General features: G+C 38.8%; 3 protein-coding genes across 3 annotated transcripts in view; 2 read left to right on the top strand and 1 right to left on the bottom strand.

Annotated features, from left to right (window-relative positions):
• Positions 1 to 4827, top strand: part of slc3a1 (solute carrier family 3 member 1) — a 7820-nt gene extending 2993 nt beyond the window's left edge. The window contains 9 exon segments of the mRNA XM_043256147.1: positions 30 to 155; positions 1357 to 1476; positions 2597 to 2721; positions 2805 to 3006; positions 3157 to 3276; positions 3278 to 3331; positions 4146 to 4271; positions 4357 to 4699; positions 4702 to 4827. Coding sequence (XP_043112082.1) covers positions 30 to 155; positions 1357 to 1476; positions 2597 to 2721; positions 2805 to 3006; positions 3157 to 3276; positions 3278 to 3331; positions 4146 to 4271; positions 4357 to 4699; positions 4702 to 4781 — 1296 coding nt within the window. The 3' untranslated portion in view covers positions 4782 to 4827.
• A 161-nt stretch (positions 4828 to 4988) lies between these two features.
• On the bottom strand, positions 4989 to 12162 carry prepl (prolyl endopeptidase like). The gene is given in 15 exon segments (XM_043256146.1): positions 4989 to 5174; positions 5486 to 5556; positions 7433 to 7559; positions 7990 to 8136; positions 8213 to 8429; positions 8980 to 9155; positions 9251 to 9381; positions 9384 to 9456; positions 10255 to 10446; positions 10525 to 10741; positions 10811 to 10937; positions 11015 to 11227; positions 11310 to 11376; positions 11466 to 11582; positions 11855 to 12162. Coding segments are annotated over 15 exon segments (2082 nt in total). The 5' UTR covers positions 11957 to 12162; the 3' UTR covers positions 4989 to 5069.
• A 570-nt stretch (positions 12163 to 12732) lies between these two features.
• Positions 12733 to 16099, top strand: part of camkmt (calmodulin-lysine N-methyltransferase) — a 93002-nt gene continuing 89635 nt past the window's right edge. The window contains exons 1-3 of the mRNA XM_043256255.1: positions 12733 to 13069; positions 13228 to 13406; positions 13978 to 14042. Coding sequence (XP_043112190.1) covers positions 12950 to 13069; positions 13228 to 13406; positions 13978 to 14042 — 364 coding nt within the window. The 5' untranslated portion in view covers positions 12733 to 12949. The remainder of the gene's footprint in view (positions 13070 to 13227; positions 13407 to 13977; positions 14043 to 16099) is intronic.

Below are 16099 nucleotides of genomic sequence, written 5' to 3' on the forward strand. Positions count from 1 at the left end.
GTATAGTGTCGCGCTGTTTGATTTGTCAGGTGAGCGTCTTTGGGAATTCCACCTGGGAGTATGATGAGGTGCGACAGCAGTGCTATTTCCATCAGTTCCTCAAGGAGCAGCCTGACCTGAACTTCCGTAACCCTCGAGTCATAGAGGAGATGACGGTAAGCTTGCAGACGACGACGGCGTGACTGTGAATACTGTGCAGACCTTTACACAGTGCGGGGAAAAAGAGCAACAAGCAGCAGAAGCTTTAAACTCGATTAGATGTGATTGCGTCTTGTTTTAAATGTTTAAGCTTGAGCTTAAGCGCAAAACATTTTCCCATGACTTTTTAGGAGCGCGCTTACTTGCATGACTGTTCTAGGCCTGGAAATCAGTATTTCAAATTCCTCGTATTTGCAGCTTTTTCGGGACTGTGGTAATAAAAATAATAGCGAATAATAACTATGGCAATGTATATAGTTAAGATGTATAATTGACTGTTTTAAAATTACTAACGTTCATTTTAAATTGCAATATGTAGTATGTATAATTTATAATCTGTAATCTATCTAGCAGTCTCTATTCTAATTCTATTCTTTAAAAAATTGCCCTTTGGCTTTTAAAAAATAAATAAAACTAACAATAGCTTCTTTTTTTCTATTTATTGCTTTATTATACATTTATTATACAATTAACAAAAATACCTCTAACACTAGTTTTCTCTATTCTTTTTCTATCTGATTTCTTATTATATAATAATAATAATATTAATAGTAGTAAAATCTTGTACTACGTTAAGCTGAGATGGGTTATAGCACTTAAGTACCATTGCTCTTTTGTTGATTTTGATTGCTTCCATTGTCCTCATTTATCAGTGGCTTTCAATTAAAGAGTCTGTATTATATTACTAAATGTAATATAATAAATGTCACTTTTGAAATGAATGTTTGTATGTTGCTTGGGAATGTGAGAATAAGAGAGTATTAAGAAAGTGGGTGACTGTGAATGAATTATTTACGTAAGGGGGCTTTAGACCACCTGAGCATGGAGTTAACACCTCATTAAACACACACACACAAAACTGAACAAAGTGTCTTATTCTGACTCTATAAAGTAACCATTGTGAAACTACCAAGTTATGCGTTTACGAAAAAAGAACATACTTTTGTATTTCATTTACACATAAGAAAAATAGCACGTATCAATTTTAGAAAAGTGAACCGTGTTCATCATTATGTCAAGACTTCACATTTTAGGAGGAATAACCTTTAGCTGCAAGCTCTTGAACAAAATGTCTTTTCACGCAGGTCCACCATAACATATAATGTTTCACTTCAAACCTGGACCCTCTTTGATCTTTGTTCCACATCTGTCTAATAGGACATAATCCATTTCTGGCTGAAGAAGGGGGTGGATGGGTTCCGCATGGACGCTGTGAAACACATGCTTGAGGCCACGCATTTGAGAAATGAACCCCAGGTCGACCCAGACCAAGATCCAGTAAGCCAGACAATTATTGCGAATGTGCACACGTTCGCTTCACACACTTATTTATTGAAGCCCTCCATCTGCTAGAGACAGAAATGTTCTTCGAATTTATTCAGAAGGAGTCGTATTACTGTTCTTTGTTCTCACAATGTCATTTAGGGATTACTAGTACATACTTCTGTGGATTTGCTGGCAAGTCATTCCCATTATCCTAATTCCAGACGATTTCAAAGCCATTGAAGGTCTAGGGAATGCCGCTGAACGACTCCATGGTCCTGGCCGCCTTTTTTTTTAGTGATTTGTCTTTCTGGTCCTCATGGACTTGTTAGAATTAACTTGGAGGAATGTTCCGGCTTCAAAACAAGTTCAAACTGATCATGTGTGACGTGTTGATTACCATAGGAAATCATTTTCGTTCATCCCTCGGTTTGCGAGAACGCGTCAAAATTGCGTTTAATGTACTCGCAATGGAGGTCTATGGGGCAAGACATTTCAAGTCGCTTGTGTTTCTGTAAAATCATTAAATATTTCAAGCACACGTTTTTTTTTAGCAGTATAAGTTGTCCTTTTAGTGGAATGACCGCTAGACTAATTAAATGAAAGTCTGCTTTCCAGCATAATACCTGTTCGAATATTTCCTTCGCTTCTTTTCCTGTTGTATGCCTTTCCGCACCCCATAGACTTCTATTGCGAGCACATGACACTTTTTTCTTGTTTGCTGAGGAACGGGTTGAATACGCTAGCGCTCAACTCTCTTATGTTCACCAAGGCTGTATTTATTCAATCAAAAATACAGTAAAAAGCTATTTCTATTTCGTCATTTATTCCTGTGACGGCAAAGCTGAACTTTCGCGCAGCATTGCCCCAGTCTTCAGTGTCACATGATCCTTCAGAAATCAAGCTCTCAAGATACTCTATCATTAAACTGCTTTAATAAATAGACTGCTCGAAATAAGAGGAAATGTTTTATCATTATAAATGCTTTTCTAAAACTGGTCGACTGAATGCTAAGTATTCATTCATTAAAAAAACTAGTGTTTACCGCATTTAGTAATAAATCGAATGAGATGTTGCTTGCAGTAGCACTGCCAGTGTGACTAACAGCAGTACTCTTCTGTTTTTCGTCCTTCAGTCGACTGTGGACACGGAGTTTGAGCTGTACCATGACTACACCTACACACAACCGGGCTTGCATGAGATCCTGACGGAGTGGAGGAAAGAGCTGGACGCCTACAGCAGAGAGCCCGGCCGCTACAGGTATCCTCACTTCCTCTTCTTCATCCGCGCACGTTTAGTTTCTCTCTCGTAAATGGCTTTTTTATTTTCCTCTTACCAATCAGGTTCATGGTCACAGAATGTTACGATTATGAAGAAATAGATAAAACCATGAGGTACTACGGCACAAGCTATGTCACTGAAAGCGACTTCCCCTTTAACTTCTATCTCCTGTACCTTCCCGATGGTCTGTCAGGAACACAAGCCAAGCGCTTGGTCAATTTATGGATGTCAAACATGCCAAAGGGAAAATGGCCAAACTGGGTGGTGAGTGACCGTATACCTGTCCGTTAAGAATGAGGCGGAACACTAAATGGACAAAATTTGTTTGCCCCTTTGGATGGTCAATTTTGCAAATTGGATACAATTTGTTGAGTTTGTCACGTGCATAAAAGTACGTTTTTGTACATCTTATAGCTGGGAAACCACGACAAGCCACGTATAGGCTCAAGCGCTGGTAGGGAATATATACGTGTTATGAACATGCTGTTGTTAACGCTGCCTGGAACTCCCACAACATACTACGGAGAAGAGATCGCATGGTGAACGAAATGTATCTGTAATTCAGGATCCTTTTGGACAGCATGATCCAGTAAGTCAAATGGACTTTTTAAGTAATAGTGATATTTCTAGTGCTGTCCAAAGGTTAATTGTGATTAATCGCATCCAAAATAAGTGTTTTTGTTTACATAATAGATTTGTTATAAATGTATAAAAGAATTATATAAATATATACATGGAAAAACAGGCAAATAATTTAAAAATATATTCTATATGTGTGTGTATTTATCATAAATATACACAATACACAAACATGTAAACAAAAATTAGTATTTTGAATACAATTAATCAGGATTAACAGTTTGACAGTACTATATTTTAAAACATTAAAATGTATCATTTTTATTCAGTACATGCATAGTGCTTATATTCATATATACACTTTACACGTGTAAACAAAAACTAAAAATATATATTTTGAATGCAGTTAATTGCAATTAATAGTTTGTCAGCACTAATAAAATGTAATAAAACTTTGGTAATATTTTTAAGACATCACTTATGATCACCAGGGCTGTATTTATTTGATGAATAAAATTATTTGAGAAAAATATATGCAGCCATTGTGATCATTTACACTGTAAATGTTAAACGATATTCTTTATTTTACAATTTTTTTTTTAACTTTTGGAAATACTTCAATTTAAAAATACATTTTTATCAATGTATCATTTTTATCAAGGATTTATTGATGAATGGAAAGTTCACAATAAAAGCATTTATTTATAATAGAAGTCTTTTGTAACATTCTAAATATATTTCAAATATATCCGTTTTGATCATCTTGCAATGCATTATTTTTAAAATAACTTTTTTTTTTTTTTTTTTTTTTTTTTTAAATCTAGAGCAACAGTCGTGACCCGCAGCGAACCCCAATGCAGTGGGATGATAAGCTCAATGCTGGTTTTAGCAACAATGAAAGTGGCACATGGCTAGACATTGCTCCAGACTACAGAACCGTCAATGTGGAGGTACGTCGATTCAGGCTGCTGCTGACGAGAAGGTGTGTGTTAAAACATGGAAATCTCTAATCCCGGTTCATATTGTTCTCTCCAGCTTCAGCAGGCTGATCCACACTCCACCATCTCACAGTATCGTGCTCTGAGTTTGCTCCGAGGCGCTGAGCTGGCCCTGTCCCGTGGCTGGTTCTGCTTCGTCTGGAGCGATGTCAACGTGTTTGCCTATTTGCGCGAGCTGGACGGGCTCAACAAAGCCTTCCTGGTGATTCTCAACTTCGGCAAGGATGCTACGACAGACTTGTCTTCGGTTACTGAGTTGCCAGAAACTCTTACTGTGCATTTAAGCACAGTGCCAATAAGTCAAGGGACGCTCCCTAAATCTAGCATTTCAACATCTCAAGGGCAAGGACTGCTCCTGGAATATTCCACCAATCAGCGCTTTCACCGAATCATGTAGCTGAGTGCTATGTTTCTGAGAAAGCCTGCTACTTGCCTGAACTAGATATTTTGTACAATTGTTGAAGATACCAAACGACACAGTTGACAAACAATAAAGGCTATCTTTGTATTGGTGGTGTCATGCTGGCTAGTCCCGCCCACTTTGAAATCTCACCGTACAAAATCTCACTTGCTGTGAATAATGTGCGTCGCTTGTTTTCAGCAAGTTGCCTGGCAATGCAGAATCTTTTTGTCTGATGAACTTTTATTCAAAAGAAAATAACTAGCATCCACGTAACAAAATAAATGTTTGGTTTATTAAGAAAAATCAGCAAAGCTTTTTGTCTGGTGGTTTTTCCACGCATTCACAATTTAGTTTTGTGTTTTATGAGACTTGCCAGTTACTTTTAGTCTCCGTCGAGTTTTTGGATGATCTAGTCCAAGTTCTGTGTAAAGAAAGGCTAACTGTTTGGCCCTCTGCGAGAGAGAAAAAAAAAAATCATAAAGCAGTAAACATAAGCTGTTATATTTTCACTAGCAGCATTCTAGCAATAGTACAATATAAGTTAATGTGTGACCCCAAACTCTGAGAGAAAGAGAGAAACAGTATCTCTATCATGCTAAAATGCACTTTTACATGATTATAAAGTTTATATAATAGCAACCTTAATGATTACTTCAAAGCTTTTAAACAGCCAGCATGCTTTAATGTGGTAACGTTGGAAGAAGGCAATTTAACAATTCGGTCTGAAAAGGTGAGGTATGAATATAATAGAGTGTTTATGTACCTCATTCAAGGACGGATGAAAATCCTCAGGGCCAAAGTGATCCCCTCCTGGCTGCAGGTCCAGAATGACAGCTGGTTGAGCAAGTCCATTACAGAAGCACAGGTGAACAGGTGTATTTTTAAACTGAACATAAGTTACTTCAGCTACCGATGCCTTTTCATGTACCGTTTAGTTGAACACAAGATATTTTGGAGAATACTTGTATCATAACAGTTGTGGGAAGCCAGTGACTTCCAGAATATGGAGAAAAATGGTTTGGAAGTTAAGGTTACCAACATTTTTCAAAATATCTGAGGGGGAATAAATCATGAAAGAAATAAAATTTCTAGTTGAACCATCTAAAAATGTTTAAATGATATGTCGAGTCTTTGAGTGTATATGATTTAAAAAAAAAAAGTTTAAGTTTTCATTTCCTTGTGTGTAAAACAGTACTATTTATAAACTATTATTAATTGTTTTAAATGAGTTTTTTAGCTTTAATTTCAGTCATTTCATGTGATGGTCCCTTCCACATGTTTTTCATCGTTTCTATTTACCTTCAGTTTATTTGAATTACTTCAGTTAATTTTTACCGATTTAATTTAGCTCTCCTGGCAACGTTATCCATTTACGTTTTAAAATGTTACCTAAAAAAACCCCCAAATCAACAACACTGGTGACTTTAATAAGGAAAAGGTTACTAAAGCAGCTTTAAATAAATGTAAGCAGCCAAAAATGGCTTTGGGGGTAGATAAATAAAAAGAAACTGAAGCAGACTAGTTCATGTTTGTCATGAGGCCAAAGGCACTGAATATGTAAGACTAGACTGACAATATCCAAGCGTAATCCGGCACACTGGCTCTCCATCACAACACCTGGGCATCACATCCAGCACTTTAAAGTCAACGCTCTTGAAACAGAGTGGATGATGAGAGGCTGCCATGTAGGTGGACTTGGCCCACTCCTTTGCCTGGCTGCCTTATTTCCCCACGGTGATGGGATCTCTCTGAAGTGAAGCTGAGTATAAAAATCATATGCCTAATCCTTAAAACTCTGTCATCTGCCTCTTATCTGCAGCGCGGCTGCCGGTGTCTCTCTCCATCCCGCATGTTTCACAAGCCTTCTCCTGACCTTGGCACAGCCCATTGTATTGTTCCTTATCTCCTTGCCTGATAGACTATCTCATAAACATGTTAATCGTCTGAGCTGGCAGCGTGTGTGATCAGCGTTTTATCTCCTGGAGAGGAATGGGAGAGATTAGAGGAACTTTGTTTTTTTTTGCTTTTTTTTTTTGCTTTGTGTAGGTGTGTGTGCGCGTGTGTAAAATAAAGATAATTAATGGCACACAGATGGGAGAGGAAGTCCGACTGAAGGGGTCTGACTGAGATGTGCTGACAGCGTCTCTCACGGAGCAGCTCACACACAAGGTGACCTCAGGTTGATATGGAGAGGAATCGCTCCACATCACCTGTTTCCAGATCAGTGCTCTTCTCCTGAGGAGAGAGTGTAAGTGCTTCTCTTAAGCCCAGGGGTTTATTTGAGAGCTGGGATTACAGCCAGTGACCTCCAAGTTCATTTCCATTATACTTCACTTGGTTTAGAAGACGTTTTTAATACCGGAGCTGCAATGTTTTGATAATATGCTTCACTTTGTGGGCTAAAAAGATTAGATACACGACCAAGTATACCAATGTTAAATTAATATCACTTCCATTAATCTAGGTTGTTCTGTCTAGTTGATAGTAGATAGTTGTTTAAAAAAAACCCATTATGATTGTAGATACATTTACATTATTGTATAGTGGTGCACCACTCAAGGCTGTGCTTTAGATTGTTTCTTAACGGTCCACTTTGTGCCCAATAAACCCTCTTACTCATAGGCTAAAATGGCTTAATTTTTTTGTGCTACTAGAGTATTAAAAGTGCAAAGATGTTTAAAAAGACCTAACGGAGCATTTATACACTCACCGTTAGCGCCGACCTGAGTGGTACACATTTGGATGGCTCTCTTTAGTCTTTCCACATACTTGACGACCCCAGATAAAGGAACTCTACGGTCCTCTGAGTATGCAGTGATCAGCATGGATGGGTAAAGCTGCAAGAAAGTAAGAAAGAAGAAACCGTTAATAAATGACTCCTGAATAATGAGACACGCACTGCACGCCATTAATCTAAAGGTTGGGCAAATAAGGTTTTAAAAATTCTCTCACACTCACCAAGACTGCATTTATTTGATCAAAAATGCTGTAAAAATATTACTGCAACTTAAAATTGCTGTTTTGCATTTTAATATATTTTAAAATATAATTTAGTCCAGTGAAACATTTCTTATTATCAATGCTGAAAACTTTTCAGAATGTTGAATAAAAAGTTCAAATTAAACAGAACTCTTTTTAAACATTTTAAATGCAATGTGACTTCTGATCAATTTAATGCTTCGTTGTTAAATAAGAGTATTTATTTATTTTTTTTTCCAAATCCTACTGAGCCCAAACCTTTGAAAGGTAGACGTCTGAGTAATTTACCTGAGGTATAATGTTGTGACAGGGACAGTAAGAGGCAATGTTGTCCCTGTGTTCTCTTATACTGGGGTCTCCCCACTCCCCTCTCTCCTCTACAGTAAGCGGGAGGGAAGGGTCTTGCATTGTGCCGAGAACATCCAGAAAAGGTGCCTGCAGAGAATTACAACTTCATGTAACTATGACAATAAGCCTCAAGGACCCTGTACCTCATGTGCTAATGATCCACCTGTAGAATCACAGCTCTAAGAAGCTGTGGGTTATGGTTGCACAGCGCCCCCGCTAGGACAGCTCCAGCACTGCGAGCGGCGAGGGCGGTAAGAGCAGGCCGGGACACTCCCAAACGATGAAGAGTCTGAACGCAAGCAGCAAGATCTTCCACTCCCCTCCGCTTCTGTAGCACAGAACCCGCTTGATGCCACGCTAGACCCCGCTCACCACCACCCCTGCCCGTTACAAACACAAACACACGATAAAGATGCCTTTCCAATGGCTTAGTTTGGTATTAAGTATTTTAGCTTACACTGCTGTTCAAAATATTTAGATCTGTATTATTTAAATGCATTAATAGTTTTATTCAGATGCATTAGACAGGTAAAAAAAAATTATTTCAAATAAATGCTTTGCTTTTGAACTTTTATTCATCAAATAGTCTTGAAAAATGTATCATGCTTCCACAAAAATATTAAGCAGCATATTAATATAGTAAGAAGAAAGACTGGGCATCTTAGAATGATTTCTGAAGGATCATGTGACATTAAAGACCGGAGTAATGATTCTGAAAATTAAGCTGCGCAATCAATTAATTAAATTTTCAATTATATTAAAATAGAGAGCAGTTCTTCTAAAGCATAATGATATAATGCGTTTTTGATCAAATAAATAGCCTTGCTGATCATAAGATTCATTTCAAATATTAAAACAAGTCGTACTGACCCCGACTTTTTGAACAGTTTTGTACCCATGAAAAACATGATTAGAGTTGTAGTTCAGTACCTGACGTGGCAGTAGGCCAGAGCCCAGCCGTCCTCCAGAAGCAGTCTCTTCTCCGGACAGAAGGCCATACTGAGATCAACACCATAAGCTCCATATACATGCAGGAGCAGTGGAGCCTTGTGCAGCTCAGATAACGCTGGCGTGTGGAGGAGAGTCAAAGGCACCATTGTACCATCCTAAAAACACATATGTGATATTATGGCTATTAAAAGCAAATGGGCGGCTTTTTGTAACGGTGCTTTAAGACTTCTCACATATAAATGACCGATACCTGACTGGCTGCCTGCAGGCGTGTTGTGTTAAACTCAGTGAGGGACATGTTCTTAGTGTTGTCCTCTGTTACGGAGAGCTTTTGTTCTCTGGGGGAGTAGAGGTAGTGTACTGGTGGGTGCACTGGAGAGAGATGAGGAAGCCAAATGACCCTCTGTCCACAGCTCCAACACGCTGTGGTGATACATCGCAGGCCCAGTGAGGAAGCTAACAACAAAACACAAACATGTGTGTCCGTGTTATTTGGGATCCCACTTTGGACCGTGGTCATAGACTGGGTTAAGATATTCTAGGTCTTTCAAATGATATGCTGTATGTCAATTCAATAAGGGATTCATTTCTAAATAAATATGACTATACTCTATCATTCAATATCACTATCATATCAATATCATTTTCAATGTTTTTTTAAGTGTTTTGTGTTTGCCAAGGCTTAATTTAGTTGATAAAACAAATAATACTGTGAAATATTACAAAGTAAAATAAGTAGATATATTATTACATATTATAAAAATGTAATTCCCGCTAATGGTAACGCTTCAATGTCACGTGATCTTTCAAAAATCATTCTGATTTAATATATATGAAATATTTCTTATCATTATCTATGATAATGCTGAGCTGAAAACAGTTGTGCGGCTTAATATTTTAAATGATTTGATGCATAGAAAGAACAGTATTTATTTTAAAAAATGTGTAACATTATTACTGTCTATGCCTTCATTTTCAATCAATTTAATACTCAAAACTTTGAATGGGAGTAGGTATTTTATATATCTATGATTTTAATTGATACACATACCAATTAAAATGTCATGTAAAAAAAAAAAAACATAACTTTTTAAAAATCATTTTCAGTTGTGCTACACAATAAAACGTGATTTACTTAATAAAAGACATGATCTGATTTTGCAAATACACTCTAAATAGGCTCTTAAACTCAAAATCATTATAAACACACACTCTAGGCTGTTGTGTATGTGACTCTGTGATTCATGTTCACACCTTGTGAGTGTTTAACTGATAGGGCTCTTGTGTGGAAAGAGTCTGGATCTGAAGTCGACCCTGTGAATCCTTCACTGTGAACACACAGTGACCCTGAAGCAGCTCCATATCTTTAATGACTGTCCCTGGAACAGCACCGAACGATGGCACCCAGTGCGACATGGATGGAGAGGCTAAAGGCGCCCTAAGCAGCTGGAAATAAGAGAAAGAAAGAAACGACAGGCATAAACGCGGTTATAATTTAGTCCTGAACAATACTGATAGTCTTACCTGATACTCCTGGTTTGCTGTAGTGTTAGCCAGGATGAACAGGTAGTTGTCCGAGTGCTCCACGTGGTAAAGCAGCCCGGGGCGACGGGCCTGGATGAGGGTGGGGGATGAGAGCGGAGTCTTGCTGTCAACAAACCACACCTCAGAGCTGATCTTACTGCTGCAGTTAATGGTCACCAGCCTCTGGTCTCTGGAACGACTGACCTCCACAAAGAACCTGGGGAACGGGCAGAATAACACACAAATGCTGGCCGAGGGCACCCCTCACCGACAATTAGACACTTACTCTGGATCCTTTTCTTCATAAACAAGGGTGTTTCGGACACCGGAATCACTGAGATGAAGACGGAAAACGCGCAGGCACCGAAGAGTCTCCTGTGTGCTGTAGAGGAGGACGTCATCTGTGGCCCATTCTGCGCAGAGGGAGGACATTTAAAGGAGGAAAAGAACATTTCTTTGTCAAGAATGTTTCAATTATAGTACATATTACCAAAGCTGAAAACGTTGTCTAAAACCAACAGGGCCTTTTGACGAAGGACGAGATCGCCTAAATGAACCAACACGCATCTGGTCTCCTCGTGGTGGTCTTTCTTTACAGTGACCGCCAGCATGGTCTCTGATGGAGAGAGTCTGACCCTCTGGATGGTTCCATATCCACCTCCTGTCCAATCTGTATTGAACACCTCCAACATCTCCTGCTCACCTGTACATAAACATTGCTTTGTTTCTGGGTGTGACTAAATACATTTTGTTTAATGCAATGGCTTCTTTTTAATATCTCTTACCCTGTCCGATGGTCGATCTGTATATCCCTTTGCCATCTTCAAAGTACACATGACGCTCTCCCTGGAACTTTGAGAAGATGTCGAGGGAATGAAGACGGGTTTATCATTTCTATAAAGTATGAAATGCACGCACTTTGCACCGCTGCAGTTGCTCACCTCAGAGTTTTCTGGCACACCTGCAAACTTCCTATGAACTGAAAGCAATCTTCGTTTAAAACGCTGTTCTTGATCTCGAAGTTTCTGCAGTTGGGCTCTGGACAGCTCTGCTGTAGTCTGAGAGGAGCCCAAAATCAACCAGTTTCATCAAAGTGCTATATTTATAGTAGTAATTACATCTTATTAAACCCCTTGTTGGAGTCACATACACATTTCACACTGTAACGTATAATGATGCAGATATGATCTATTTCCAATTCGCATTCATTCGGAGTCTTCTGCTAGTTTTGTCTTTTGCAGGTCCGTTTTTGCAGCACAGTAAGTAACATCATCCATTGCGGTTTATTTAAGATTATAGAGCGTAGAAACGAGTATGAAGTCGATCGTACCTCAGTGTGAAGACGTGATATAAGTGGGTGTATATTCCTCCGACGTATATCGCGTGAAACTGATCGTAGAAGGAGCAGACATGAGGAGGTGATCAGATTCATTTAATGCAGCGGGATGTCACTGTCTAATTTGTGTCTGATTATGAATAGGCGATTACTAGTGCTACCTTAATTGTCAAAATATACAGCGGATTACGTTTCTGGGTAAATATCACATTGAAAATATCACTTTCAAACTTCCCTACTGCCCATGTGCTGCTATGTGTACAGTGTAACATTTACACTAGAGATGTCGGTTCTGTTGACTCGAATCTTTCCATTGAACAGTTTGAATCGGTTCACAAAAGCTGTCTGATGGATTCATTTAGCAATCAGATTGAGTCGGTTTAAAAAAAAAACAACTGACTTGGACCGAAAACCAACTATTTTGTACATGTTCGACTGAAAACTAACAACTAATAGATTAGTAAACTGGATTGTCTGATAAAACTCAACTTTGTTATTTTTTAATGTGAACGATCAATTAATATATCGGTTCTTAATTGCTATTTTATATGCAACAAACTCAGGTGAAACACATGGAATTAAAATAAACACCGCTCTTACAGAATACGCACTTTACTGTTGCTATTTCCATAACTATTACGCCACAAAAAAAGCTTTTTGAATCGATTATTTGCAAGGAACTGTTCAAAAGAACCGACTCGCTGAAATGAATCGGACTCCCATCACTAACGGCGCTAAAATATGACATCCAGTCCAGGCAAGAGTAATCGAATCAATAAATATAGATGGCAGCCGATAGAGCCGAGTGTTCGATTACTCTGTAAGTGAATTGGATTTCCTTTCGTCCTGCAACAAGAGGAGGTGGTGTACGGAAGTAGCATGGGATTTTATTACCAAGCAACAGAGACCAGGGCATACCGGCGAATTGGTAAAAACAGTAGTACATTCTACCATCGACTTTAAACACATTCAGAAGACAAATGCCAAATAAGCCTTCGCCAAGACTCTGCATTCCGTTGTCGTCGTAGTTATACTGTGAGAAGTTATTTTCTGCATGAAACAGGATCGAATCGAGCAGGTTGCTCTGTCATGAATAAATTTAAAGATATCCCGTTAGCTGCGACAGAAATGCACGCGAACAATCACCAAAATCACGACTCTCACTGTGGAACCGATGTGGCACGTGCACGCTGGGCTCTTCTGCGACAGGTGAAGGGCGTTTAGTGAATCTCCTTCAATATGCAGCTGGTTGCATGTGTTTTGTTAAACGAGCGTAAATGTAATGCGTTACATAATGCGTTTTTTTCACGCCAGACATGTATGGACGCGTCTCAGTAGTAGGCTCTCACGCGTCTCTCATAACGCAGGTTCTGAAACAGAAGCAGCTCGACAGTGCGGATGTTCAGCAGGTGTCAGTGAGAAGATTCTCCTCCTTCAACCTGTTCTCCAGGAGCAGGGTCACTCCCACAGAGACCGACGAGCCGTCGGAAGGGCAGTGGGTGGAGTACAGAAGTGCAATCTTTCCTCAGTACAGTGCCTTACTCAGGTATGCTGGAGAAAGTGATCTATTAACCAGAGCAGATGAAGTAATTTAGCTTCGGGATTCTTAAGAACTCACATTTTTTTAAGGCAGAATTCTCACTAAGGTGCATTTTGTATGTTTTGGATACCCTCATGTTGTTCCAAACCCATATACCAGATAATTTTTTTTTTCTATTGAACACAAAAGGTGAAGTTTTGAAGTATGCCAGACTGCTTTTTTCCATAAATTGAAAGTGAATGGGAACCATGTGTTGTTGAACTAAATAATAATAAAAAGCATCATAGAAGGACCGTAAAAGTCTAAATGCAAATCACGTAAACAATCATCTGAAAATAATCATAGGCATTGTGCTCCTTTCCTTTCAGCATGGAATAAAAAGTAAGCAGCTTTGACGTTCTGTGAATTCATACTTTTATTTTTTTTGCAGAATTGGAGAATAATTTATGACGTTATTTTATTATTATATCAGTATAATTAAACATTAATTTAATCAAGGTTTGTTTAGCTAACACTAACGTTTAGTCGTTATCTCATTGTATTTAAAACCGTTATACATTTTATTAATGCATTTCAGAGACAATCTTGGTCCCATTAGAGTGGATGAGGTGCTCAGCAGCTTTGACAACACAGGAAATGTCTGTGAGTATCCCTTCTGTGCATGTCCGTGTTTTTACAACACCTCAGTTTTTTGTAACTGATCACATAGAGGTAATTGTGTTCTTTAATGCAGTCTGTCTGCTTTCTGGTTATGAACAACCAATATTTCAGCCTAAACTCTTAACAGTTCATATACTATGGCAAGCAGCAGGGGGTCAGATCGAGCTGCAGCTCCACCATGCACCAGAGGCAGGCACACTTGAGCCTCAGAAGCACCTAATTATAAGCAACTTATTGACTCCGGCTGTCTTTCCCAGCACGGGTCTAGACAGTCATAACATGCACTGTATAGAAATACAACACACACCGACTTGGGGAAAATGAAACACGCAATGTGCATTCCAGGGAAATTTAAAGCAAGTATTTAAGTTGGATAAAATCATACTTCAAAAGTGAACACAGGTGACCGAAGTTACACAATCAACAGGTAGCAGATACAGCGAACTGATTTGTTCTTTCACCGGGGATTTTAGTTCATGTGTTCTGTAAATACATTTATATTAATTGTTATACTATTTTTCAAAGGTTTTGGTTCAATAAGATTTGTTTGTTTGTTTTAAAACAAAAAATTGCATTCGGCAAGGATGGTGAAAGCTAAAATGTGACCGTTAACACATTTGTAATGTTACAAATGCCCTTCTTTTGAACTTTCTATTCATAGAAATTGCACAAAAACATTAAGCAGCTCTGTTTTTAACACTGATGACAAAAACAGTGAGTGCTTAATCAAAAGCGTATGTCGAATGATTTGTGAAGTGTCATGTGACACTGAAGACTGGAGTAATGGCTGCTAAACATTTAGCTATCAAAATACAGTCCTTGTTGCATTTTTGCTTAAATGCATTCTTGGCAAACATTTAATCAAAAAACACAACAAACTTTTACAGACCCCACACTTTATGCCGTATACGCAACTTTATATACAGTAGTATATTGCGCAAAGGCAAAACAGTATCTAGTATTTTGACCAAACTGAATTGTGATAAATTAATTCTCTTAGGCAGTGATTTATACTGTGACAGACTGGTTTTGATTCAGAGAATATAAGGAGTAAAATGTATATGAAACTAAAAACAAAAATTGGAGCCGTTTTCTTTAAGTAAACCAGTGTCTCTGAAACTTTTATGCAGTTTTTAAAGAAACGTACTGGTCCCGTGCTGGTTTCCAGTGGCTTGTGGACTGATATGTCTTGAAATATTTGGCTCTTTTACTGGATTAGTGAAAAGGGGCAGCGTGGCTCTCTTCTACGGCAGGGTCATCGCTTCTCTTTTCAGACCTTCCTCTCAACCACCCTTAATTGATCTTACGCATTGGTAAGCCCAAACATCTCCCCCTATGTCCTTGTCAGCTCAGCTGGGCAAGCTCATTGTCTGCAAACGGGGGTGCCCCATGTATTACCCACCCCACATGCCCAGTTTAAAATCCTCGTCTGAGGATTTGACAAGCCGAAAGGTCTCTATGTCCTCTGAGGCACTGAATGTGGATTAGCTATCCAAATGTATGGATTACGGTGATCCAACTTGTCAGGGTTGGAAGGGTTGACGCTGCTGTGGGTTTAAGTGCTGTTGTTTCCAGCAGGGATCAAGAGGGACACAAAAGGTCTTATCTGAACATGCTGGGTGGACGTGAAGAGCTTTAGAGAGGCTTGTTGACCATCGGTGTGGATTCAAACATCAGCTCTTCCACCGTCATGTGCTTGGGTCAGAGTTGTTTAAAATTGCAGAGAAAATGTAGTTGTAGTATACATAGTCTGGAATAGTGATACTCGTTTTAGAGGAGCACTTTGCAGCCAGATGATGTAGTTTCAACATCTACCAGCAGGTGCTAACGAGACAATAGGTGCTTTCACACAAACAGTCGTTTCCAGAGAATTACTTGCAAATTGCCATTTAGAGATCATGTGTGAACAAAGCGTGAGATTACCAGTATAAGCATGTAAGAAATCTCTTTTGGAACAGTCATCAAGTTTGTGATTTCTCCAGAGTTTACAGTAAAGCTGCTGCTTTGTAATACTTTTTCTATGAAAAGGCTGTAGATGG

The sequence above is a fragment of the Puntigrus tetrazona genome, chromosome 13 (assembly GCF_018831695.1).
Source record: "Puntigrus tetrazona isolate hp1 chromosome 13, ASM1883169v1, whole genome shotgun sequence".
Classification (NCBI taxonomy): Eukaryota; Metazoa; Chordata; class Actinopteri; order Cypriniformes; family Cyprinidae; genus Puntigrus; species Puntigrus tetrazona.